The following is a 27,359-nucleotide window of genomic DNA, read 5'->3' as shown; positions in this document are numbered from 1 at the left end:
AAAATGACTAGTTTATACAGGAGTTCAAAAGGGCAGCCTCCTTATCTCCAGGTGGAAGCAACTCTCAGTACAGTTAATGATCCAGAGGTACCCCTGAGATAAGATTGAAACTAGCCCACAGACCACAGTCACCTTGTTTTCTTTCCCTTTCCCTATGTGGCTTCTCTCCTTCTTTTTTGATGGTACTCCTTCAATAAATCATTTGAACAAAAATCTATATTTCAGCCTCTGTTTCTTTGCAATACGAAGTAAAGACAGAGCCCTAATCCATAATATAAGTGTGCCACTGGGTACTCTTCCCACAGACTTGCTCACAAAAGCACTCTTCTCATACTTGAATACAGAGAACACATGAACTATGTATTCAAGTCATCTCCAAAACTGTTATAGTACAGTAGTATAGTATAGTAACTTACCCCACATGTCCCCCTTACAGCAAAAAGGGAGCAAGATGCTAAACACTATCTAATAGATCTGAGCTTTCCATTATTATTTTGTTGTTATAACTCTGGAATAAGATGTATTTCCCCATACCATGTAGCACGACATAGTGTAACTACACAATATACCATGTATACTATGCAGTGTGCAGTATTTTGCAAATTAAGCACCTATTTTACTATTAGAAACAGCTAACAATCAACACTCCAGGTAGCTCAAGTTGAAGGCAGAATGCCATGTATGGTTGAACTGCATAATGAATGACTTTATAGTATTTCATCTCTTACAGTTTGGGTATTTACATAATGGTTACTGAAATATATAGCATAACAATTATAATCCAAGTATATCTGTTTCTATCTACATAAATAAAAGTCTATAGGAATATATACTAATCTGCAATTGGTAATGGCCTAAGAGCTTGAGATAGGAAAGTGAAGGAGACTGAACTTTTATTAAGTATTTGCATTATTTTATACTAAGCATAGAATACTTATAAATGTTAAAGACCCATGAAAAAAAAATAGGAAGGGAAAAATAATAAAGACTTCCCTGCCAGCACAGGGATTTTGTATGTCCTGCACAACAGAGTAACTGTTCACCTGCTTGATGGGACAGTGTTAGTACACTGTGAGCAATGTAGAAAGATGAAATCTTCCCAACAAAATATGGAATAGCAAAATGGAATTCTAATTTTATATCCTACAGGTATAACTTGTACTTTTGAAATTCCAATGAATTAATAATACCAACAGAATGGAAAAGCAGACCTCATTACAATACTAATTATATATGCTACTTGGTCCTACTTTGAATCCTTTCTGAAATAAGATTCAATCAATCAAAAATTCTTTTGGATACTCTTTTTTTTTTAATTTTTTTTAATGTTTATTTATTTGTGAGACAGACAGAGACAGAATGCAAGTAGGTTAGGGGCAGAGAGAGAGGGAGACACAGAAGCCGAAGCAGGCCCCAGGCTCTGAAATGTCAGCACAGAGCCCAACACGGGGCTCAAACTCACGAGCTGTGAGATCATGACCTGAGCCAAAGTCGGACGCTCAACCAACTGAGCCACCCAGGCACTCCTGGATACTCTCTTATCAAACACTCAATTGAGTGTTCCCCTAGAAACAGGGGAAGGATACTTAATCTAAATATTCATCTGTCTTACTTTTTCTCCACAGTAAGGTGAATCCATCTGATTGTGTAGACATGGTTTGTGATGCCAAAAGGAAATCTTTTCTCAGAGACATGGATGGCTCCTTTCTGGGAAATTCTGGTTCAGTGATACCTCAAGCAGAATACGAATGGAATGGAAATAGTCAATTTGGAATTGGAGACTACAGAATTCCTAAGGTGATGCTCACATTCCCAAATGGAAGTAGAATTCCTGTCACTGAGAAAGCACCTTACAAAGGTTCGTTGGATATTATTCTGTTAGTCCTCAAGTTTGTGAAACAAAGTACATATGTTTTTATGTTTACTAATTGGGGTACTCAATCAATAACATATTTTCTACTTACTAATCTTACGTAAATGAAAAATATAGTCTGTTGATGCTTTTGCAAAGAGATTGCTTTTCCTTGCTAAAATGTATATATCTGTTTTTCTAGGAATTATTAGAGATTCAACCTGTAAATACATCCCACGATGGCAGGGCTATCGGTGCTATGGGATGGAATATGCAATGATGGTTATTGAAAGCCTGGATTCTGACACAGAAACTCGAAGACTCTCACCAGTGGCTGTCGTGAGCAATGGTTATGTTGATCTCATTAATGGTAGGTATTCAGTGTAAACAAATTAGAGTTACTCAAACATTTGCTATTTATTACATGCATGGAGACATCACATATAAAACTAGCAAACATCAGGATTGCTTTACTTTCTGTTTGTAAGAAAAGATACGTGTGCAGGAGAGATGCTTGACACCTAAACAGTTTCCCATATTAGAAAGCAAGGACAGTTATTGCAAATTGACCATCAGAAGAAGAGGAAAGTTATTCCTTGAGTGATCTTCATACCTGTATTAATAAGGTGGCATAAATATTTGAAGGAAAAATTGGCCTGTCTCCAAAAAGACATTTTGCCTTACATAAATTAAAAAACAGACAGTGTGAAAAAACAACAACAACAACAGATAATGTGTTACTTGGAATACTTGAGAACAGGTATTTCCAGCCCACTTGTTTTTCATTTTCATGAATCTTTATAAGGCTTAATCTTGAAACAATGTGTTTTGGGTTTTTTTTTTCTTTTCTTAATTCCTTTGACTGTCAAGAATATCTTGACAAGCTCCAGAGTTTAGGCTCCTTACATTCTGGTCGTGGGTGGCTCTAGTACAGAGGGACAGCAGTGGCCTCCATAAGAATTCAGATCAACTCAGAAGTCCAGGACTTTTTGAATACCTAAGATGAACTTCTAACATCTGCAGAAAACAGAGGGCAGAAACTCGTTGTATTACCCTGAAATAGTCAGGGGCCCAAAGATTAGTCCCTAAGAAGGCTTAAGAGTCTTTTAAGTGCCGAAGGGGCCTGTAACCTGCCTGAGAAAGATTTCTGTGCCCTGGCACTGTCAAAACATGTACTGAAATATCCCACGATTCAACAAAGTGGCCAGTACGCCACAAAAATACTCATTTTTCAAAATGAGTCGAAGAGAATACAATGAGCTAAATCAGGGGTGTCCCAAAGTTACATGATTTCAAGTCTTTCCCCACTTCTGTGGCATCAACAATTTGCCTGGTTTCTCTGGCCTGCAATCAAGCCAGTTACAAGTGTTGCCTTTAAATCTTACAAAGCAGAGAGCTTGTGGGAAGAATTTTAGACCAGTCAGTGAATAATGGAGATGTTTTCTAATTACTCTTTTTAAATGGTGGAGAAAGATTTTATTCTATTTATTTTTACATTTTTCTTTTCTGAAAGACAATACAAGCTTTCTACTTACAATAGTGACATGACATTTCTCTTAAAAATAAATTTAAATTTTCATTAAAAAAATTTTTTTTAATGTCAATTTATTTTTGAGTGGGGGAGGGGCCGAGGGAGAGGAAGACACAGAATCTGAAACAGGTTCCAAGCTCCAAGCTGACAGCACAGATGCGTCACATAATGTGGGGCTCGAACCCATAAACCGTGAGATCATGATCTGGGCTGAAGTAGGAACCATAACCGACTGAGCCACCTAGACACCCCAAAAATAAATTTAAATTTTTAAAAGTGACTGTCAATTTGAAGAAGTCTTAATTGATAGTAACATTGCAAAAATTATGATGATATTGAAAGAATCACGGAATCATGAGATACACTACATTAGATTGGAAAAAAAATTTCCAAAGATAAAAGTTACTGGATACCACTAAAGTTTCCTTTAAAATTTTAATACTCAATTTCATCTATTTTTAAAATATGGCTTTTGCTACTCTAAATTTTTCATTTAATACATAGAAATTTCTTTCTGTTCGTTTTCAAAACCCACAAAGAAAGTTTGTTTAAAAGTAGAATTTATATTTTGGATGCTAAGAGAAAGTTCATATTCTACATGAGATTCAGAAGTTTATACTGATTCAAAATTTGATTGAAGTTCAGTTATAAATATTGATTAGAATTCCAAGTAAGCCAGGAAATTGAGCAAAGCTATTGAATAAATACATCAAGAAAATTTATCATTCCGTATCTCACTCAACGTTTTGTAACCCAGCTGAAGTGAAATAGTTTGCTACAAAGGTCATATTATGCCTGTTCTGGAAATGTCTGGATTCCACTGTCTTTTGGCTTTCTAGAAGGATTATTGAAGTATTATTTCTCAGATCATTAATGATGTTGACCCCCCAATGGTGCTTATAATCCCAGTCTTTAATAAAAAATGTATTAAAACAACAATGCAGGAAGATTAAAGACTTCATAAAAAACATACTTAAGAGTGTGTCAAATGCACAAATTAACTGATGAAGATGAGTGACTGAAGGAAAAAGTTAATGAATCCATGGGTTAGCCGTGTTTCCAGGTACAAGCTCTGTTTTTAACAAATTAATGGTTAACAGCATATTTCTCACTAAAGAGGCTCCCCACCTGAATTCACATTTAATAAGTAGGAGAAAAGATCAAGCAGTTTCTTACCATGTGGCCTTGACTTTAATATGATTATTAAAGTAGAGATTCATAGAAACCTGTTTCCTTCAAAGACCTTCCAGTGCAAACTCAACACACTAACTTACCTTTTTTCACCCTGTACAGTATAAAAGTATGGGTAGTAGGGAGAAGTGGCTTCCCTGCCTTCCTTTTTTTTTTTTTTTTTTTTAATTTTAATGTTTATTTTTGAGAGAGAGAGAGAGAGAGAGAGAGACAGAGCATGAGCAGGGGAGGGGCAGAGAGAAAGGGAGACACAGAATCCGAAGCAGGCTCCAGGCTCTGAACTGTCATCATGAGATCCATGAGAGCGTGACCTGAGCTGAAGTCAGAGGCTTAACTGACTGAGCCACCCAGGCGCCCCTCTTGCCTTCCTTTTTTTAAGCTAAGGTTTGAGAAATGGCTTAGATCGCTGAATAGATGGGTGGATGGATAATGGATGTAAATGCTGAACCTGACCACTGCAATTTGTTTTTAATACAATTAGTCTTCAGACTTTGCACTAAATATATTCATAATATGGAACATGAACGTTTACTTATGTGGCTTTAGGCCCACAGGATCATGGCTGGTGTGCCGGATACACATGCCAGAGAAGATTGTCCCTGTTTCATAGCATTGTGGCTCTGAACAAATCTTATGAAGTTTACTTCACTGGCACCAGTCCTCAGAATCTTCGACTGATGTTGCTTAATGTTGACCATAAAAAGGTAACACGAGATAGAAATAATTTCTTGAGTTATTCGTGTTGCCTATTGACATACATTCTATGTGCTAAGGACTTTCTGTCCTCCCCTGTTCTCTTGAACATTGTCAGCCCTACAGCTCATTTTCAAGGGTCATCAGCGTACTACTAAAAATCCTGTCAATCCAGAAGGTTTCATCAGCCTGAGAGCATAGATGCACACCAAACACCCTTCCCCCATATACACTTGATTCTCTGCTCTACGTCTGAGGCATGACAGTGAGGCCTACAATTTGTGTGATGGGCAAGCAAACCTGAAATTTCACATAAAAATAGTGCACATCCAGAATTGGTCACTGGAATTATATATTTATTTTTCCAGGCTGCTATTTATATATTTCAGAAATACACCTTTGGAATTTACCTGAGAGATCACAGCATGTTGTTTTACATATCTTCAATCATATCAAATCTTGGCTATAAACTGAATTCAGGTGGGATGATTACATTTATATATATATACCGTGTCAGTGGAAAAGAGTATGAGGTTAAGCAGTAGTCTCATAGTTGAGATTTTCTTTTCTCAGAGTACAAGACTCGAACATCCCAAAGTATTAGGAATGTGAAGAAGGGATGTGGATAAGATAAAGCAGAGGAGTAACAAAGAGAGACACCTGCCTCTTCTCAGATGATACCAACCTCATCCTTTCAGTTGCTGGAGATAAAACCTTGGACCCATTCTTGATTCCTCTCTTTGGGTCATATTCCTCATGCAGTCCATCTGCAAGTCCTGTTGAGTCTCCCTTCAAAATATCCAGAATCTGGACAACTTCTCATCACCATCACTGCTACCACCCACTTTGAGCCACCATTATTTCTTCCCTGGATTAAGGCAGTTGGCTCCCCACGCCTGCTGCTGCTCTGTCCCTGCCTGCTCTAGTGTCTATACTCACCTCAGCAGCCACAGAGGTACCTCCAAAATATAAGTCAGACCAGGTCACTCCTTGCCCCAAGCCCTGCAATAATTTCCCCATTGGGCTTTGTACAAGAGCCAGAGTCCTCTGACTTCTCCTCCAGCCACACTGGACTCCTAGGTGTTCCTGCTACCTACCACCACCTGGGCCTGTGTTCCAGATGTTGAGTCTGCCTGGAACATTCTACCCCAGGTGGCTAACTTCCCCTCTCTACAGACCCCCTCCAATCCCCCAATGGGCCTAGCCTGTTCACCCCTCCCCAGCTGGCTCTCCCAATTATCCATACTCTGATCTCCCTTTCCTTTTCCCATAGCACTTACTGCCTTCTAACATGCTTCATATTTTACTTTTTATTATTTCTACTGTTTATTTGTCTCTCTCCTCACACTAGAATGTAAGCTCAAAGAGGGCAGGGACTTTTGACAGCTCCTAGAATAGGGCCTGGCTTAGAAAGGCATTCAAGTTTTGAATGAAAGAGAGTATTTTTAATTTTAAAAGTAACTGCAAAGTAATGTGACTGTTAATGTTCTGAGATGTTGAAGATAATTTCAAAAGAAGATTCCCAAACTATGTATAGCTTATTATATTCCTTATTAATTTCTCCCTGCCCTTGTGAAAGCTAGTCTCCTTACTTTATGATTACATCTGATATTATGAGATGTGAAGAATATAAACATGGAAAATGAACAAAATTGAATCAGAGAGTATAGTTATGTTGACTAATTTTTTAGTCTTACTACCAAATTTGTCTCAGAGGTAAGCATTTTTTTTCAACGTTAACTAAATTTGTTTGGTTGCATTATAGAGCACTGCTAAATTCCCTATTTCCCCCTGCCCCTGAAGCTCAAAGCCTATATTGAACTTTTTTACCTTTGAAAGGAAATGTTTCTTTTAGAGATACTCCTTTACTAATTCTTTCTTACATTATACTTTTCTACTGAGAATCATCAATTAAGAGTTAAGCTATAATGTCAGTATGAATGGTTGAATATAAGACCATTTACAAATTTTAACTCAGTATTTATCATCAATTCATAAAACTTAGTTTTAGTATTTTACAGAAGATATATATAGTTGAAGGACATTTTAAGTGCTAAATTCTAAATATTGTTTCCTTGTTTTCTTAAGAAATAAAAATGTTGTTTATTTTTAACAGGCTGTCATGGTAGGAATTTTTTTTCACACACTTCAGCGTTTGGATGTCTATGTGAACAATACATTGGTTTGCCCCCAAAATACAATATGGAACCCTAAAAAGAAACACTGTGAACTTAAAAGACATCTGCACACAGGTATTTCCTCAGAAAAATATTTAATTATGTATAAAATTCTTTGTAATGTCTCATTATTAATATTTCTAGTTCCTTAGCCATTGACAAATGAAAAGAGAAAATATTTTTTGCCACGGCCCACCAAATTCTAAGATGTATTCATTTATAGCATATGTGTCCTGAAAGATTATTCCTGATGGAACTCTTATCTATCTGTACACATGTGGATTTTGTGTATGAGGCACATTCGTTGGCCCCCCTGAGAACATTTACATTCTACACGTAGTTCAGTTAATCCTATATACAGAAGAGATTTTGCTTAGAATGTTTACCCTATTTCTGCTTTACTTCTATTTCATAGAGGTCAGAGCCAAAATTAATTGGCAGTCACCAGAAATATTGCCAAGAAAGCTAGTATAACATCAACCAAACACCATGAAGTCAATATAATAAACTGGATTTAAATGAAATATAGGGAAAAGGCTAAACGTCCCTTTATCAGTATTTTCAAGGCCAGGATTTATATCTTCTCATTGAAGTCTTTTTGTTAAACAAGGTACTTATAAATCCAATACCTTCCATTCCACATGTGCTACTTATCATTTTTAGATGTGCCCCATAATGTTGGTTAACAATTCCTCAAGTGCATGCTGTAGGTCATAACATCACCTAGACTTCAGAGTATGAATGGATAACCCATATCTATTACTGTCTATGGAGCAAGTCCTGTTTCTACTAATAGTCTGAATAGCTAATGTTTCCAGAAATGTTCCTGTGTGCCAGGCACTGTTATAAGTGCTTTGTGTATAATACCTCATTGTTAAATATTCTAATAATAATCCTGTGAGGTAGGCAGAGATGAGTAAACTGAGACAACAGGAGGTGTCTTTGCCACAGTCTCTGTCATAGCTCTGGCTGCCATAACAAAATGCCACGAACTGGGTGGCTTAAAGACAAATTCATTTTCTCTGAAGGCTGCAAGTATGAGGTCAGGGTGCCAGGAGGGTTAGGTTCTGGTGAAAGCTCTCCTTCTGGCTTGCAGATGGCTGCCTACTCACTGTATCTTCACAGCAACAGCAGACGTTGGGATCTCCTCTTATGAGGGCACTAATCCATCATGAAGTCTCCACCCTCATCTAAAGCTAATTACCCCATCTCCAAATTCCCTTACACTAGGGGTTAGGGCTCTAACATGTGAATCTGGGCGGGGGGCGGGGGGCACAGTTCAGTCCATGGTAATGTCAGAGATGGTGAGGGCAGAGCAAGGACTTGAACACAGATAGTCTAGCTCTAGAAGCCATGCACTTAACCATTAGGCCATATTGCCTCCTTGTAAGCTAAAGGAGTCTGTGTTATCACTTTCTATATGTAAACAGCTACTCATATTTGCAGCTTCATTTCATTATTTTTAACTCTTTTGAAAAACAACACTTTGGGTACCAAGTACTCTATCATTCAAGTTGGGGAAATAGAAATGATCTCAACAAGGACTATTTAATATAGGGAATTGATTATACAGGTGTTGAAGGGCTGAAAAACAGTATTACCACTGCCTTCTTACAAGATTTTTTTTCTGATATAGCATTGTTTATAAATGAACATTTTTCCTTTGGCACTTAGAATGCAAAATAATTTCCCTGTATTGTGAATCTATACATATTGTTTTAGATTACCCAAAATGTTTCATTATGTATGTCTCTGCTTCCTTCCATTACTGTGAAGACATGAGGAAGTTACCTGAGATAAATGGTGTATGCACCTCTAAATGTAGTTTGAGAGAAGTTTCAATTTATAATACAAAAGCATATTCTTCAGATTCATAGAATGTTTAAACCAAATTGCATCTAGAACTTACACTAGTAGCTCTGAAAGAGATACATAGTGATAATGAAGTGGCTTCTTAATACCAACTGCTATGAATGTCTATTACATTCATAAGAAATATCTTCTTCTTTCTAAAACTTTATTTTTTTATTAAGCCTCACTATGAATGTGGTAAGAAGCTACATGTCTCATTCTAGTACTATTATATAATTCCTTTGGGCTCTGTTAGTGGATTTATTAGCTTAGACAGTTTTGACGCTCTGCCATAAATATATGTGTATATATATATATATATATATATATATATATACACACACACATACACACATATACATAAACACATATGTGTATATATATATATATATATATATATTCACTCATTTTATATATATAAAAATCTCAGTCACTTTTCCAAAAGTCATTTCCGAAGTAGAATTTGTTTTGCATTAAGCAAAGATTTTTCAGGCTGAAATGTAAACCTGTTTCATTGGTATAAAATCCTTCTGAGATATTTTTGTATATACTTCGTTTGTATTATATACTTTTCTCCTTAGTAAAAATAGAAGCACTGAGTTGTAAAAGCTCCTTAAGAGTTGATATATAGCACTGCATAAACTAGATAGCTATTAAAGTTAAATTTACATTTTTAAATTACCAAGTGCCTTCGGTAAAGCCTTTAAAATTCTGAACATGTAAATAGTGTTCCAGGTACAATATAGGCTCTTGGGTTCATAATTGAATTTTATTTCTCAATTATACTGTATCTATGGCTAATTGTTTTTAAAATAAATTTAATGTATAATGATGATTAACGGTATTGTTTAAAGTGTTGACTTTAACTTTGCATGTCAGTTCTAGAAGTGTTTTTTTAAAGGTGTTACTGTTTTTAATATGCATACTTTCCTATGGAAGAATAATGTTGAACTTTTTCAGAATTTCCTAAATTTAACAAATATTAAATACTACTAAATACATGGTTATTATGATAATATAAAGATTTTTACTGTGCTGTTTTGGCTTTTTTCCTTCATAGAGCAATTCCTTCCTCACCTGAATTCCACTGTCCTTGGTGAAAACTACTTTGATAGAACCTACCAGATGCTTTACCTTTTGGTTAAAGGAACTATACCGGTTGAAATCCACACCACCGCGGTCATATTTGTTTCTTTCCAATTGCCTGCTGTTACAGAAGATGACTTCTATAGCTCTCATAACCTGGTTAGAAATCTTGCCTTGTTCCTAAAGATACCAAGTGACAAAATCCGCGTCAGCAAAATAATACAAGGGAAGAATCTGCGGAGGAAGAGATCCACGGGACTCACAGTTGAATTGGAGATTGGAGATGCTCCTCCTCAGTTCATAAACAATGATACCACAGGTATGAAGAGTAGGTGTTTGAGAGAGAAGAATGTAATGCTAGACCCACGATGACCCTACCAGGGCCTGGTAAACCTGCCCTCAGGAAATCCCACCAACCCCACATCCTGAACCCTGTAAGGGCCTAGACACCCTTTTCCTACTCTACCCCTGTAATCCCAAACTGTTTTGGAATTATGAAGGAACTGTAGCCTCTATTTTGTTATTGTAGCAATTAGTAAATTCAACAAAAGGATTTGAGCTAACACAGAAGATTTGAGAGGTGACATAAGGAAGTGACTTTATAGCTGAGAGATTAAGCATAAAAAGAATCAGTCTATGAAAAGAGAAAGGTAAGAATGTTCAAGTGTAAGGAAATGGGAAACCAAAAGAAGCTCTCCTCTTCATAAGCTGAAAGGACTGTGGATGTTTCCTTAAGGAGAAGAGCAGATCTTTGGAGATGCTGAGCTGTAGTAAAGTCACAGATTTACCCTAGCAAATGCAAAGGTGCGAGAATATGTTCTGTCTTTAATTCCTGTGACTGATCCAATCAGTGTCCCTAGCCGTCACCCTTTTCCCTGTCCCTTACTCTCCATACCCCCATTTTCTAGGTATCAGATGAAAATCAGCTCAGCTGTCACATCAGAGGTATCTTTGCTGCTTTAAATTATGTCCTTAGAGTGACTCAGTTTGGGCATTTGGGTAAATGTTCAACCCTTCAGATTTTTTCCTTTCTATCTGTTTAATTTGGTATCTGAATACCAAGGGGACTTTCCTGTCTTCAGACCCCCATGTGGCCTCTTGCTTTCATAGTCACTGCTATAGGGTAGGTGGTCGCAAGCCTCTCTTGAGGTGCAACTGTACCGTCCTGGCCTCTTGGCATGCTTCTCCGGCATGTATCCCCAACCATACCATTGCCTCCAGTAATCAAGCACAAGTCTCAACTAGGCACACTCATCTCCAAAAAGATGAGATGTAGATCCCTGTCAGAGGAAGATTAGCATCGAGCTAATGAAGCTTAAGCTTCCAGGCCTTTCAATTGTACAAGTCATGGGAGGGACTTGAACTTTTAAGACTGGGAGAAGGGTCCATTTAATAATGTGGTCTAATCATTGTTATTATAAAAGTTGCAAAAGTAAGCACTTTCCTTATTCTTTTTCTTAAAGAGAGCCTCCAAACTATATAAATTTTAGACCCAGAAAATCTGGATCTATCTGATCTCTGTCCAGCATCTTTTTCATACACACCTGGACTCTATCATGTATAAACCTGGGTACTGGGTAAAGTTCTCACCTCTGTCTCTAGGGGACATGACTCATGGCTCAAGGAAAGCCCTACAACTTGGCAAAGAGGAATTTCACAGCAAAATATTGGGAAGTGGCAAGAAAGATGTGCACGTAGTAAGACTCCTGGCTCTCCATGTCCTTCACATAGTGTCAGGATATCCAGGAATTCCCAGGTGTCTAGAAAGGGGTCCCTCAAGGGATCCCTACAGAGGGGACCTCTCGACAGACAGATTGGTCAGGAATAAAAGCTCTTCAGGTTAAGGACTTTGGTTTCTTAAGGTGGCAGTTAGCAGAAATGGGTGCCTTCATGTGTCAAGCAGCCAGAGAAAATGTGTAAACAGTGCAGGCAGGTCGGACCTGCCACGCTGCACCAAAAACCAGCGAGGACGAGTGGTAATAGTAGTCTGTGGATATGAAGCACCTTTGTACTGCTACCCCTGGGTCACATGAGCCCTCATGCCTGGGAAGCCATCTTGGAGGAGAGTATATGGAGGGAATGGGGGGGAAGAAGGAGTCTGAAAGACTGAGCATTTATTCAGAGGGTCTAAGTCAACCAAAAGAGACCTGTTAAACTGACAGGACTGAAATTCCCTAGGACCACGATTTTGAAAGTGTTCTGTGAGATCAGCTGTCTCCTTCTTCGTGAGCACACTGAGCTTCATGGTTCAGCCTTAATGGAAGAAATGCAGTGCTCCTCGTCCTCAAGGCAGGACTCTGGATCTAGAAGGCACTGGATACCTAAGCACGAGGTGTTGTCAAGATTCAGAGTACACCAAAAATATCCTGCATAGAGTTGTTTTTTAAAAGATCACCCTGACTACAGTGTATAGAATGGAGTGGAAGAAGGAGAGAATGGATACAAGAAGCCAGTTTAAAAGTTGTTTTAGTAACCCCCTTCCCCCAATGATGGCTTTGACTACGATTTTGACAGTGGGGACAGAGAGACTGAGAAATCGGTAACTGATTATACGGTATGGGGGAGAAATGAAGTAGAAGAAGGGATCAAGCCAAAGTAGCAGGCTCTGACAAATGGGTATGATGAATAGAGGTGCCCCTTCTTAGGTAAGGAGCTCTGTGGGGGCAGCAGGTCTACGAGGACCTGCCAAGCTAGACAAAGACAATAGAAACTACCTGTAGTGTTAAAATTAAACTTGAAAATCAAGGTCCAAAGCAAGTAACAATTTGTGGGTAATGTAGTGTTAATTTCAGAACTTACTAGCAGACATTGTATAGATTCGATGACGCTAATTATCCTTACATTAGAATTCTATTTTAATGGGGCGCCTGGGTGGCTCAGTCAGTTGAGTGTCCGACTTCGACTCGGGTCACGGTCTCGCAGTCTGTGAGTTCGAGCCCCGCGTCGGGCTCTGGGCTGATGGCTTGGAGCCTGGAGCCTGCTTCCGATTCTGTGTCTCCCTCTCTCTCTGACCCTCCCCCATTCATGCTCTGTCTCTCTCTGTCTCAAAAATAAATAAACGTTAAAAAAAAAAAAAAAAAAAGAATTCTATTTTAAAAAAATGCTATGTGGCAATAAACTTGCATGACAGTGCTTCACTTCTTAACAAAGAAGGACATGGGAACGTATTAAATTAAGAAACATATTTCCCACTATTCTGTCATTCATTTTTCTTGTGTCTATTTTATCTACCTTTGGTTTTTCTTTAATTGCAGCTTAAAAACATATTCTCCAGAGTTCTCCATTTTCCTAAGCTCATTCATATGACTTTGTCATGTTGAGCTCATGTGCAGAGAAAAAGCTAAAGCATTCCATAATTTGGATGGAGGAGTGCAAACAAAAACTAAAGTGAAAAACTCTCATAATTCTATATTCTTAGATCCCATATGACATATTACTGTTTCCCCATAGGTCAGATGCAGTTATCTGAACTCCAAAAAATTGTTGGTTCTCTTGGACAAGCTGTAATTTCAGGAAAAACCAGTAGTATCCTTGGATTTAATATTTCTTCCATGTCTATCACCAATCCCATCCCCAGCCCAAGTGACTCTGCCTGGATTAAGGTAAGAAAGGGCAACTAGAAAAATATATCTTAGGTATTTAAAACATTGCTGCTTATTTCTTATTTTAACTCTTTATATTTCAATGCAATAATTTAGAGAGCATGTCTTTCTAATTAACGTTGGCTATTTTTAATGGTATACTAAAATGATAAAGTAGTTGAAAAAGGAGCATATCTTCTAAAAAATTATTTATTGGTATAAAATGTGATTTTCTTTGAATATTTATAACAGTGCTTCATGAATTTGATCAGGGGGAAATATTTTAAGAAAATTAATTTCACATATTAAGCATATTTTTACGCTTATTACATATTACACTTGGCTTAAGATGAATTTGCTACTGAGTGTAATTTATCATGTGAAAACCACTTCATCACTCATGACCGTTAATTTACAGGTGACTGCCCAACCAGTTGAAAGGTTTGCATTTCCTGTTCATCATGTGGCCTTTGTGTCCTCGCTCTCAGTGATCACTCAGCCCGTGGCAGCACAGCCAGGACAGCCATTTTCTCAGCAACCTGCAGTAAAGGCAGTAGATTCAGATGTAAGTTATAACCCAGAGCTTTAACTGAGTGAAGGAATTAAGCTATAAATTCTGGAAGGTGAGCCAACTTCTGTAATCCTGGTATGCTGGCAACCTGAGGATTTCACTACCCCTTGAAAACTGGACTAAAACCTGTGGATATCATATTTTACTGTTTTAAAAGTGTTCCTTTTCAATGAACTTGTTCCACTGCCCACCCATATTTGTGAACTCCTTGTACAGGAGAAGCTTCTACAGATTTCAAATTTGTATTGAGGCATTTTAAATAATATAGTTTTGCATATCTTAAAAAAAAAGCATGGGAACAGGACAATTATAATTCTCTATTACTTTTTTATTTAGGGTGATTGTGTATCAGTTGGGATTACTTCACTGACTTTGAAGGCCATACTAAAGGACTCCAATAATAACCACATCACTGGTCTTAGTGGAAATACAACAATTCCATTCAGCAGCTGCTGGGCCAACTACACAGACCTTACTCTTCTTAGAACAGGTGAGTGTACTATTTTGGATCTTCACATATACATCCACAAATAGGGATAATTATAATTGAACAAAGCATTCTATAATATTCTGATCAATAAATTATAGAAATTGGAACACTATACCTGCCTTGTTTCAGAGAACATTTCAGATAACATCTAGCTTACAAAAGTATCCAAAACAAAATAGAAATTAAAATAGGTAATTAAGGAAATTAAACAGATAATCTGAGGCTGTGCATCAAAATTATATCATGATTCATATTTTTATCCATTTGTTGATTTTTCTAAATTTTCACTAAATATGCATTACATTTATAATAAAAACAAGCAATACATAGATTTTCAAATTGAAGAAAAGGGAGGATAAGATAGGCTAATATAACTTTAATGCCCCATGCAGGGGTTCAGAGTTGGACTGAAAAGTGGGTTCTAAGCTTTCTGAAAGCCATTACAAAGGAGAAAACATAAGCATTATGATTCCACAGTGCCCATCAGGAAAAACCAGTAAACAAACCAGTTGTTGCAGAGAATTATAACTTGCTCTGAGATCAGAACAAATGTGTCCTATGAATTTTCATAAAGTATACCAAATGAATCTGTATGAAGTGATATCTTCAATATTACAATAAATAGTTATAACTTCCACTGTGATGTTTCTTATATTATCGTTATACGGGTTGATGGCATAACTCCAATTGGTAAAAGCCTTCCTACTGAGGCCAAAACAGATTGTAGACTATCTACTGGTGATAGATTGTAGAGTATCTAAAAAAGAGAAATAGATAAATTACTTATACTTGAGACAGGCTTCTGTTAATCTGTTTACCATTAGTCTAGGCCCATTTAAGAACTTTATAGGCCCTAACTTCTGAAAAGTTATATTGGTACTCCCTTCTTACCACTGTTCTCTCACACATATATACATACTAAAGGTGAGAATAAAGGTAAAAAGTGAAGAGTAAAATAAGTAAAAGAAATTCTAATAATAGTCTGATTTTTTTCATATCAACCAAATATCAAAGACAAAACTCATTCCCCCTAATATCTTTTTTCTTATTTTTTACTTCTTCTTGCTTTGATGGTACCCTAAACCAGACAAGCTTGGTGTGCCTACTAGGCAGCAGTATCTCAACCCAATGTTCGGTGGGACTCAAATGAAAATGAGTTGTGATCCTAGACAGGTACTTAGAATGCCCTATACACTTGCTGGTTAAGGGCAGAGCCTAAGTCTTTCTGAGTCAGTGTAAATGGTAGTAGAACTGGGATCCTCTTCTGGGAAGTGAGGCACTTAACAAGAACCCAGGTGAAGAGAAGGTTGCCCACTGCCTCATGAAGGTGGACCCAAATGGTACCCAGTGGCAAAAACCCAACCTGGATGTTATATTCTTCAAAGTGCCACTTCCAAATAGCAATGTTCCAAAATAACCAGTATCACTGGAATGCTGAAACAATAATATAAGTTTTGGTGTTTTATTGTGATAACAAAATATCATTCCCCTTTTATACACTAAATTTTCCTTCCTAGTGCAAAGCTTCCCTCGAAGTATTTATCTGACTGCTATGGAGAACAGCCATTGCTTCTAATCTCTTTCCTGCTTGCTTACCTGCTGTCCTACTTTCTTACTTTCATCAAGTGTACGGTCTCAGTTCTCTGGTTGTATATAGTAAGGAACACCAACGACAGTCATCTCTTCATTATCTTTAGATCAGTTATCTAGTTTGTAGATTAACCACTATAAAATTGTAATAACAACAAAGCACATGAGAAAAAAATAACAAAGCATCGTTTTTGTAACTCTTTCTGGTAGGCAACCCCCATAGGTACTGGAAGTGGGAAATCCCCTTGCAGATCAGCCGAGAGCCTGACAGTGTGGCCCCACACCCTCTTCTACTTTTAGCTCAATAAGAAGCAAAGCAGGGGCCAAGATAGAGAGGAGGTATGGGTTGTGGTTTCTCACACAGAAAATGGGGATGTGAGAATTAAGTGAGAAAAGGGTGGAAGAAGAATAAAGTAAACAGCTGAATCTGCATCTTTGAGCAATCTGGATAAAAAATAGTATTCCTAGTGGATAACAACATTTGGGACATGTTTACCTGGCAACCTATATGATATAAAGTGCTTGTTTCTGTTCTTATTGCTACATAACACACCAGCCCCAAATCTAATGGCTCAAACAACAACCATTTCACTTGCTCACAACAGCGTGGGCCAGGAATTTGGACAGGGATGGCTTATATCTGCTCAGTGATGTCTGGAGCTTTAGCTGGGATAGCTTGACTGAAATCATATCCCTAAGGTTTTGATTCTGGATTTTAGCTAGGTTCTTCAGTTCTCCTGCAGGGAGTGGCCTCTCCACAAGGCTCTCTTGGGCTTCCTCACAGTATATATAAAACATACTGAAAATACAGTACATTTTAAGAAAAAAATACGCCTGCCACGAAACTTCAGTTTTTTTCAAACTGAAAAAAGGAAAGACTTAAATACGCCATTGTCATGGATTGTAATGGTGGCAGAAAATTCTATAGAACAAGGACCGTCTGTCTTGAAAGTTACAGAATGCACTGGCATTGTTTGTGAAAGCACAATGAGGTCAAGATCTAACTATACTCTGAAAGAAAGGAAAGGAAAGGGAAGGGAAGGGAAAGGAAGGGAAGGAGAGGAAAGGAGATGGAAGGGAAGGGAAGGGAAGAAAGAAGGAGGGGGAGGGAGGGGTGAAGGGACAGAGAGGAAAAGAAAGAAAACAGAAATGATTTTTTTATAAAAAGATAATAGAAGGAGAGGAATGAAAACTTCAGGGTTGGACAAGAATTGCAAACTCGGTGTGGTAGCCATTATTAATGACAGCAGGAGTTGTAGAAGCAATTATGTCAAGGAAAAATATATTGGTTATCTCATGTTCAAAACCAGGGAGATTTAACATATGGATTAAAAAATATTTGGATAAGCTTTTTATGTTCCACATTCTAAAAATATCTAAAAAGTTTCCTTAAGCTTGTCTGCATGGAAGTAAGAAGAAAGGGTCACAATCGTGCAACACAAAAATAGCATCTGACTTAAAGGAAGTGTGAAAAACAGTAAAATTGTTGAATCAAAATGGAGGGCATATGGTTTTTGTTGTACTATTCTTCCAACTCTTCTGTGATTGAAACTTTTCAAAATAAAAAGTTTAGTATTTCGGTATCCACCCCCATCTCCCCCAGCTGAGGCTGAGGCTTAGGCTTCTCTACTGCAGGCCAAGTATCCAGGGATGGAACAGAGGCTCAGTATTTTTACTTCCTTTCCCTACTGTCCCTCATTTTAAGCAGCCTCTCTCTAGTCCTGAGCACTAGGAAGATACCCCTAAGAAGCAAGTACTGATGCTACAGAAAGAAAATCTAGCCAGATTTCCCCTGCCCACAGTTGATGGGCAGTTGGAACTCTGACTCTGAGACCTCCTCTATGCGTGTTTATTCTTCAATGAATCTATTTGGCTCAATTTCCAAAAATACTTCATTAGGAATTATACAGTACGTTTAAGTCAATGAAAACTTAACTGGGTCTGTGTGAAAACAAACAAATTATAAAAGGAAGTCAAATTCTATAATGATGTTTCTTCCTAGGAAAAAATTATAAGATTGAATTTATACTGGATGATATTGCCCGGGTGGAATCTGGGACTCTGAGCCTACCAGCACAGTCTATCGCTAGTGGTGTTGGCACCAATGGTGGCAGCAGCAGCAGTGGCAGCAGTGACAGCAGCAGCGGCAAAGCATCGACTGTGGGCACAGCTGCACAGACAGTGATTGTAGTAATTAGCTGTCTGATGGGAAGAGTGTTGCTCTTGGAAACATTTATGGCCACAGTCTTGATTTTGAACATAAATCTAGGTAAGCATAGTTCAGTTCTTATGTAATGTATGTATATGTCTCCACATACTGAGGTTCCAGTAAATGGTTACTAAACAGAGATCAAGGGCACAACCATTGTGCATGACACCACTGGGAACACAGAGACATGGTCTTGGCCATTGAGAAAGTAATAGCTTCAGTGGTGGAGATAAAGACAACCTTACAGGAAATGTTATTCACATTACATGACGGCATATGGGAATGTGGGGAATGAGAAGATAATGGTGGGCTCTCTTTCAGTTACAAGGGGCAGAAGCTCAGCTTGAATTGGTTTAGGCAGTAAAATGAACTCACTTAACTGAGAAGTCCAGTTGTGATTTCTGCTATAACTAGACCTAAGCACTCACATGATGTCATCCAAAAATTATGTCTCTCCATCTCTGGGCTCCATGCTCCTTGATGGTAGTAGATTCACTCTCAGGCAGACTGACCACCCCCAAACCTCATGGCAGGGGTACCACCTGTGTCTTCATGTATGTTCTACCAGCCCGGCAGCTAATGCAGAAAGAGCAAACGTCTTTCTCGACACTTTCAGCAAAATCCCAAAGCAGTATCATTGACCTAGTTTGGGTCACACATCCATTCTTGAACCAATCACTAGGGCCACCGGGTGCTGTGTACCCCATCCCAGCTAATGCCAAGGTCATTTTTCTCATCTCTCCGGCTGATACTTCTTAGGCTTCTTTCCTTCAAGCTCCATGTCCCTTCAAGTTGCCCTATGTCCATCCATAATGTTACAGATCTGTTCCTCCTTTAAAGTCTTGGGGCTCCACTTACAACTTCTTCTTTTTTATTACTTCTTTCTTGACCTTTTATAATAGCCTCCTGAATTCCCTGCTTCCGAACTCCTCACTTTCAGCCTATCCTCCATATAGCTGTCAGATTTATGTCATGTAGTGATTTGTCATGTCAGATCCTCAAAGATTCCTCACTACATGCAAATTGTAATCAACACCAAAGGTCCTGAAGTCAGTTTTGAAGATTTCCTCCTGTAACAAATCATTCCTAGAAAAGATTCTTACCATCCTACGTATTCCCTCCCTTTGGGCTTTCTCTGCTCATGGCATCCTGCCAGGCCTTGCTGAAGATCCACCTCCTCCACCAGGTTTCCCTTCTTTCTTTCCACTCGCTAATACATGTAATTCTCTTCTCCCTTGTTCTCCAGTTATGCTTTGTTTCTACCATTATTATAGCCTTTCCTGTGGTATACTTGTATTAAACTTACACAAATTCAAATCTACCTTCCTTCACTAAATAAACTGTGAGTACTCAGAAGATAAGACCACATACCGTATTTATCATAGGTGCTAAAAATGTGGTTTAGTTGATTTTAAATATTAAAAGGGGGACAAGTCCTGCCTGCCAACATAGGAGGAAATGTTGAGTTGGGGTAATATAGGCAAACAGTAAAAAGCTTAGATTGGCAGGTATTAATCAGTTTGCAGTTGATCTAATAGGGGAATGATGAAGAGTTTCTGACAGATTAAAGAGATGAAAGTATCACATAAAGAATACTGATAAGATTTAAGAAGATGAAAACGGTTCTAGAGATTGGTTGCACAGCAGTGTGAACATACCTAACGCTACTTGTCCACTTTAAAAATGGTTAAAATTTGGGGTGCCTGGGTGGCTCAGTTGGTTAAATGCCCGACTTCGGCTCAGGTCATGGCCTCACGGTTTGTGAGTTTGAGCCCCATGTTGGGCTCTGTGCTGACAGCTCAGAGCCTGGAGTCTGCTTTAGATTCTGTGTCTCCCTCTCTTTCTCTGCCCCTCCCTCCCTCACTCACTCTCTCTCTCTCTCTCTCTCTCTCAAAAATAAATATTTAAAAAAATTTTAAATAAATAAAAATGGTTAAATTTTATGTTATATGGATTTCACCCTGATTAAAAATAAAATTTAAAAAATCAGGGTTGATCTATATAGAACCAATACAGATCTCCAAATATCAAAAGATGATAAATATTCTAAGTTTAAAGATACCTAATTAGATTCTTATATTTGAGTAATAATCAAAATCCAAAGAAAGATTTAAGAAGAATTTGAGATGGGGTAATAATTTAAAAGGATACTGAAGAATTTCAAGCAATAAAAGCCAAGACCAGAATTTAAATTTAAACATAGATAAGGTCAGGATGAAGGGACACATTGAGGCTGGTTCTGGGAGTAGCAGAACAAACTGGAGGCTGGGGTTTCAAGAACAATGATCAAACAGGAATTATCTGTTCTTTCCTCTTAATGGCAGAAATTAATTAGGAGACAGCTGTCAAGGGAGAAGTGTGGTTTGAAGAGACTCAGTCCTGGCCTCTTATAGCTGAATAAGGGTGGGTTTAGAACTAAGGGACAAGAGGGAAATGATCAGCACACAAGTTATTGTATTTTTATGCCAGAATTCTAAAAGAAGCAAAACCAGATGTCCATTTTACAATAGCATGACAGGTACTGCTTGAATTTGTTTCTTCTCAGAAGCATTAAACTATAAGGTATAACTACTGCTTAGTATATCTTTGTGCATTTTGTATTTACTCACTAAATGCATTGTTTTCTAATTATCCTCACTGACTTTCAGCCTGCTTGTTCCCAAAAACTTTGGAATTATATAAAATTCAGAAAATTCTATTTTCAAGTCATTAGTAAATAATATTGTTCCTGGCATTTTCTCCTCCCCCCTCTTCCCCCCCTCCTCTCCCTCCTCCTCCCCCTCCTCCCCCTCCCCTTCCTCCTTCCTCTTTTGAATGTTTATTTATTTTGAGAGCAAGACAACATGAGCAGAGGAGGGACAGAAAGACACAGAATCCAAAGCAGGCTCCCGGCTCTGAGCTGTCAGCACAGAGCCCAATGCAGAGCTCAAACCCATGAACCTCAAGGTCATGACCTGAGCCGAAGTCAGTCGCTTAACTGACTGAGCCACCCAAGCGCCCCTATTCTTGGCATTTTCTTTAGGACTTTTTTTCTCCAGATAGAAAAATTAATCATCTTCTCCCTTGCTACTAAATAATCGCTCAGTAATCTATCCTTCAATTAAAACATAAAATGATTTAAACACCACTGTCCTAGTCTTGGGCTACTATAACAAAATACCACAGACTAAGTGGCTTTCTCATGGTTCTGGAGGCTGGAAATTTATTTCTCATGGTTCTGGAGGCTGGAAGTCTGAGATCACGGTGCCAGCATGGTGAGGTGAGGGCCCACTGCTAGGTCACTGATGGCGCCCTCACAGGATAGAAGGGCCTCAGGAGCTCTGGGGGTCTCTTTTATAAGAACACTAATCCCATCATGAGTCACTCTCAGGACTTAAACACCTCCCAAAGGCCCCACATGCAAATACTATCTCATTGGGTGTTAGGTTTTCAATGTAGGAATTTGGGGGTGGGGTGCATTCACACCATACCAACTATTAATGAAATGAAATGCTGGGATTTTTATAACTTTGCATTCTGAATTAACACTTCTATTTGTAAGAAAGTCATGAAGTTCCACTAAATAAAATGACATCTTGAATGTGAAAAATACAAAATTTAAGCACCATTATTGTCTCTCCCCAGTTCCACAAAAAGAGTGCATTATTGATTCTAACAATACATGGTCAACTTTGAAATACTAATTTTTTAGTACTGCTTTTGCCCTATTAACCATACCATGAAATATTAGAAATGTTAAATGAATGAAACATATTTTAAACCACACTAGATGTTACTGCTACTTAAAAAAATATTTGTATTGTTTTCACATTTCAGGATGCAACTAAAAGTGTGCTGTTCCGAAGAACAGGCTGAGAACAAAAACACAAGAGCTGCTTTTTACGAGCTATTTTATTGCGCAACAAGAAAAAGCCTATAGCGTTTTCAAGAAAATAAGCGAAAAATATTTTTATAATATATAAAAATGTACTAATTAGCTTTCATAACAAAAATCAAATTTCTTCAAAATATAAGTCTTGATTCCTTATATTCATATGTTCTTATTTCATTTAAAAAAAAAAAACTTTAAGAAATCTTTGATTTGGAAGCAGATATGCCACCTCCAAGTTGCTATACCTACAAATCATAGAGTCCTTTATGTGTGCAAGAGCTTGTCTAGTTTTGACTTACCCACTTTTAGATCAGATTGGAAGCATTTTGAATTTGTGTATGTACTGGGGGATCTGACTTCCTTTATCCATTCATGACGCTCTGATTTCCAATGATCTAAACCATTCTAATTTCTTAGGATTTTGGAGAAATGAGATTTGTTTTATACCTTTTTCAGGCAAAGTTGCTGATTTTCAGATCTATAGTAATCCTGTAAATTCTAGATTGCCCTGGATTTCTGGGCCTGCCAAACCCTGGCTACCATTCTAAGAGTTTTTGTTGTTGTCTCTGGAGCAAACTTTTGGAAAAAGCCCAAATTATCTCTGCTTACGTTCTTCCCACTCAAAAATGCCTCAGCTATGAGTGTAGCTTCCTACAACCCCATGCTATAGCACAAGAAATACGTATTTTTAAGAGAATAAAATAAGGGAATGCAAAAAAAATCATAATTAATGTAGATAAGTTAACCAAAAGCTCTCATACTATGAAAATTGTACTTTTTACTCAGAAAATTCTAAAGGAAATGCTTAATTTTGAGGAAGAACTATCAATAAAGGCATTGTAGCTATGTCCAGAGCAAGAAAAGCTGATACTCAGAAAAGTTACCTTCCAGCAAGTAACAACACTAAGGAAGCATTGGGAACAGCTGCGAACATTCAACAAATTTCAGACCTTTCTCTTCTGTCTGCCATTTCCTAGTATATTCACCCCACATCATTGTTAATCTTGGTTAAGAAAAATAGTAAACATTTACCAGGTAGCAAATCCAAATATCTTTGTATAAATCTGGCATTTTGTTCAGTCAAACTGAACAAATCTATTTAATCAAATCTATCTATCTAGTCAAATCTATTTAGCATTTACTAGATACGAGACATTCTAGTGAGAAGACTACAGGGAATAAGATGCTGTCTCTACTTTCTACCAGCTCACAAAGTAGTTGGGGAAATAGTCCTGGAAAAAGGTAACACTGATGCAGTACAGTATGTGAGGACCACAGCTCAAGGGTGATGCCTGAGATGAGTATTGAGGAATAAAGCATGAGATGAACCAAGGAAGGAAGAGAGTCCTGGCAGAGGTGTGGTGGCAAGAACGAAGGCTGGAACACCAGTAGATGGTGAGTTCCTTGAAGGCAGGGCACTCCTTATGCAGCATGTCTTCCTGCCGTGTAACAAAACATCCAGCACTAGTAGATCCTGATTCGCTGTTTAGTGGACAAATGAAGCATGGAATGTGGGGAAATCAGCAAGCGGTCTGATGTTACTGGAACACCAATCTGACATAAGGAACGGCACCAAGCAAGGCTGGAAGGAGAGACAACAGTCTTCTGTGCCATGCCATCAGAGGAGCTTGGATTTATTTTGTAGGTCCTAGGGATGCAGTTTTAACTAGGTATTAAAATAGAAGTTTTGGCTAGGACACATTTTAAAGGGGGGGGTGTACCAAACAAAGATGTACAACCTTTTTAAGTAGGTAGCCCAGAAGAGTAGATTGGAGGATTTTTGGAGAGCAGTTTTTTGGAAATAGCTATGCTGAGAGACCCTTTGCAAAGGGGAAGGATTGGATGTACTAGCTCGCAATGCCAAAGCAAGAGACAAGGACTTTAATTAGGCTTATGGAAGCTCAGAGGTTTGAGGCACACAATGGATTGGTGTCGGACTCATTGCTGTTAAGAATCCTAGACAAAAAGGTTTTAAATAGCCTTCATTCATAAGCTGGCCACCTTTTAAAAAAAATGTTTCTTTGAACAATGCTGTCTTAGAAATTCATTTTTAATTTTTTAGAAATACTTTTTAATGTTAGAAGTGGCTATTTACTGGTATATTAGGATTGTTCTATCCACGATGTGAAAAATTCATAAAAATAAATATAATGCTTCCACTTTGCTCAATGTAAGAAACAGGATAAGTTAATAAGAAAGAAAAAAAAAAGAATGTCTTCCTATATTTCTGATAAGTAAAACATTTATGTCTTGTACTACTGTTTCTACTCTTTTCTAAGCTCTATCACTTTTGATCATTGCAGTGACTCCCAGACGGTGCATCTACTACTACCACTGCGGTGCCTGAGTGGCTCAGTCGGTTGTGCGTCCGACTTTGGCTCAGGACATAATCTCATGGGGTCAAAGCCCCTCATGGGGCTCTATAATGACAGCTCAGAGCCTGGAGCCTGCTTCAGATTCTGTGTCTCCCTCTCTCTCTGCCCCTCCCCCACTCAGGCTCGGTCTCTCTCTCAATAAACATTAAAAAAATTAGAATACTACTAACAATAACAATAAATAAAGATTCACCACATGCTTACTATGTGTCAGACATATGCTGAGTGTTCTATGTGGACTCTTTCCTTACAATAACCCTGTGAAGTCATTGTCCCCTTTTCCAGATGAGGACACTGTTGAAACCTAAAAAGATTTAATAAAATGCCCCAGTTCACAGAGCTTCCAATGGTAAAGCTAGGATTCGATCTACCTCCAGAACCAAGTGGCAACATTTCACTGCTTCTCACTTTTCTTCAAGCACTGGAAAGTGTTTTATTCTGAAGAAGTTTTTCATAAAACGTATTTATGTCTAAGACACAAATTCTAGGTTTATACTTTATGAACTCTATGGCCTCAGGCATGTTCTTAGTTTTTCTCATTCTCGGTTTCTTCACACGTAAAATGTGGAAAATATCTACCTTGCAGTGTGGTATTTGAGGACTGATGATAGCATGTATATGAAATTCAATAACAGTGCCTAACAGGTGGTAGGTGGTAAATGGTAGCCACTCTTGCTATTTTTAGTACCATAATGTTGCCTATATCATGTCAATCCCTGGCCCAATAAATCATTAGACTTCTTATTACACCAGAACAAGGTCTAGCATGTAATAAACACTGTGAGTGTTAATTAAATAGACTCTTAGGCTGGGCACAGGCCACCTAGAATAAAGACTAGTTCCCCATCTCCCTTGCCATTAGGAATGACCAACTTTTGTGTAGTAAGTTATAAAACTGGAAATAATCTTGTGGAATATTGTAGAAAGTTAAAAACTGGCTGTTAGGCATCGCTTTGCCTTTTCTTCATCCTTTTCTGCCGTGTGGAACAAGATGTGTCCTTGGGCCAGGGAGACAAAGGCCAGCCCCTGAGTGCTCAGTTGCAAGGAGCTTGAGTCCCCGACAATGTGGTGCCCTATACCAGCCCTTGCTCTTGCACGGTTTCCTTGTTACTTGGCAGAAATACTAAACCTAAACGACGTATCTCCTGGTTTCAGAAGATTCTTGAAAGAAACAAGAGAACAGGGAATTAATCCTTCCCATCCAGGGATGTGGGCAGGGATAATACCAGGGCAAGAGAATAATTTAAAATATCACATATATCTTTGAAGTTTTTGCCTGTATCCTCCAAAACAGAAGTGCTTAAACCTTGATCTGAATCCATTGCATATTTGGTTTAGGAAGCGTACCTGAAACAGGTGAACCATCACACTTTTCTTCCATGTTCATCAGTGGGCATTTTCAGCTTCCTCAGGCCAGTACCAGCTGCCAAGAAGTGTTCAACTTCCAATGAAGGAAACACTCACCTCTCCAGAGAGTAGCTACAAACACATTTGTAAGACCAAAAGGAAAAGTACCTGCTGTAGGGGTTACAATAGGTATTTGAATACTTGTGGGCAATCTGACCAGCTGTAACAAGCCTCTAGCTGTCTTACTTACAGGTCCTAATAGACTACTGTAATTATGATGATCAGATTATTCTAAAATTAGATAACTCCCTATGAAAAAACTGTTCTTTCAGGCATTCTGTTTACCCATGACAAGCTGATTTTATTAGAGAAGTTCCTCCAGGTTAAGTGTTCTTTATGCTTTTCACTTCTCTAACATGCTTAGCACACACTGTGCCGATGGTCAGTGTTGAATAAACTGTTTCATTGAACAAATGAGTAGGCTGCACAATGAAACTTTTCCTCTACAAGATTTTTGAGATAAACAAGTCCTTCCAAATATTATAGAAATTGCACTTTATCTTCACTTACTGCCTTAACATTTCAAATAACAGTGTATAAAATTCACATCCAGTTAGACAACACAAGTTGTGGTTGCTATGGTAATGGGCTCAGAGCCTATGAGCAGAAAAAAATAATTCCTTTTGAACAAGATATTTATTTGTGTGTCCAGTTACGTGGCAAGAGTATTTTCCTTTGGCTTTTCTTTACAGTAATTTATTCAGGCAGATGACCTTTTATGCATATAAGTTCTCCTGAGGAAGAGAGAAAATAAATATATTAAGTTTTTATATTGAAACAGTATATACAGAGAAATGTTTTTAATAAGAATTGATGGTATGTCTCACATTTTATTTTTATTTTTTTTTTTTTCAACGTTTTTTATTTATTTTTGGGACAGAGAG

At 38.0% G+C, this 27,359-nt stretch overlaps 1 protein-coding gene and 1 long non-coding RNA gene across 2 annotated transcripts in view; one reads left to right on the top strand and one right to left on the bottom strand.

The window, feature by feature from the left end:
• The window catches only part of PKHD1L1 (PKHD1 like 1), a 160,170-nt gene extending 136,140 nt beyond the window's left edge, over positions 1-24,030 (top strand). Inside the window, exons 69-78 of the mRNA XM_049633010.1 lie at positions 1,626-1,858; positions 2,055-2,222; positions 5,121-5,278; positions 7,384-7,519; positions 10,356-10,700; positions 13,832-13,983; positions 14,381-14,527; positions 14,870-15,023; positions 18,616-18,882; positions 22,639-24,030. Coding sequence (XP_049488967.1) covers positions 1,626-1,858; positions 2,055-2,222; positions 5,121-5,278; positions 7,384-7,519; positions 10,356-10,700; positions 13,832-13,983; positions 14,381-14,527; positions 14,870-15,023; positions 18,616-18,882; positions 22,639-22,649 — 1,771 coding nt within the window. The 3' untranslated portion in view covers positions 22,650-24,030. The remainder of the gene's footprint in view (positions 1-1,625; positions 1,859-2,054; positions 2,223-5,120; positions 5,279-7,383; positions 7,520-10,355; positions 10,701-13,831; positions 13,984-14,380; positions 14,528-14,869; positions 15,024-18,615; positions 18,883-22,638) is intronic.
• A 3,066-nt stretch (positions 24,031-27,096) lies between these two features.
• The window catches only part of LOC125924472 (uncharacterized), a 5,234-nt gene continuing 4,971 nt past the window's right edge, over positions 27,097-27,359 (bottom strand). Inside the window, exon 3 of the long non-coding RNA XR_007458435.1 lies at positions 27,097-27,209. This is a non-coding gene — a long non-coding RNA (uncharacterized LOC125924472). The remainder of the gene's footprint in view (positions 27,210-27,359) is intronic.

This window comes from Panthera uncia, chromosome F2 (genome assembly GCF_023721935.1).
Source record: "Panthera uncia isolate 11264 chromosome F2, Puncia_PCG_1.0, whole genome shotgun sequence".
NCBI lineage: Eukaryota > Metazoa > Chordata > Mammalia > Carnivora > Felidae > Panthera > Panthera uncia.
The sequence above is the reverse complement of the archived record's forward strand: the minus strand, read 5'-3'. Positions and strand labels throughout refer to the sequence as shown.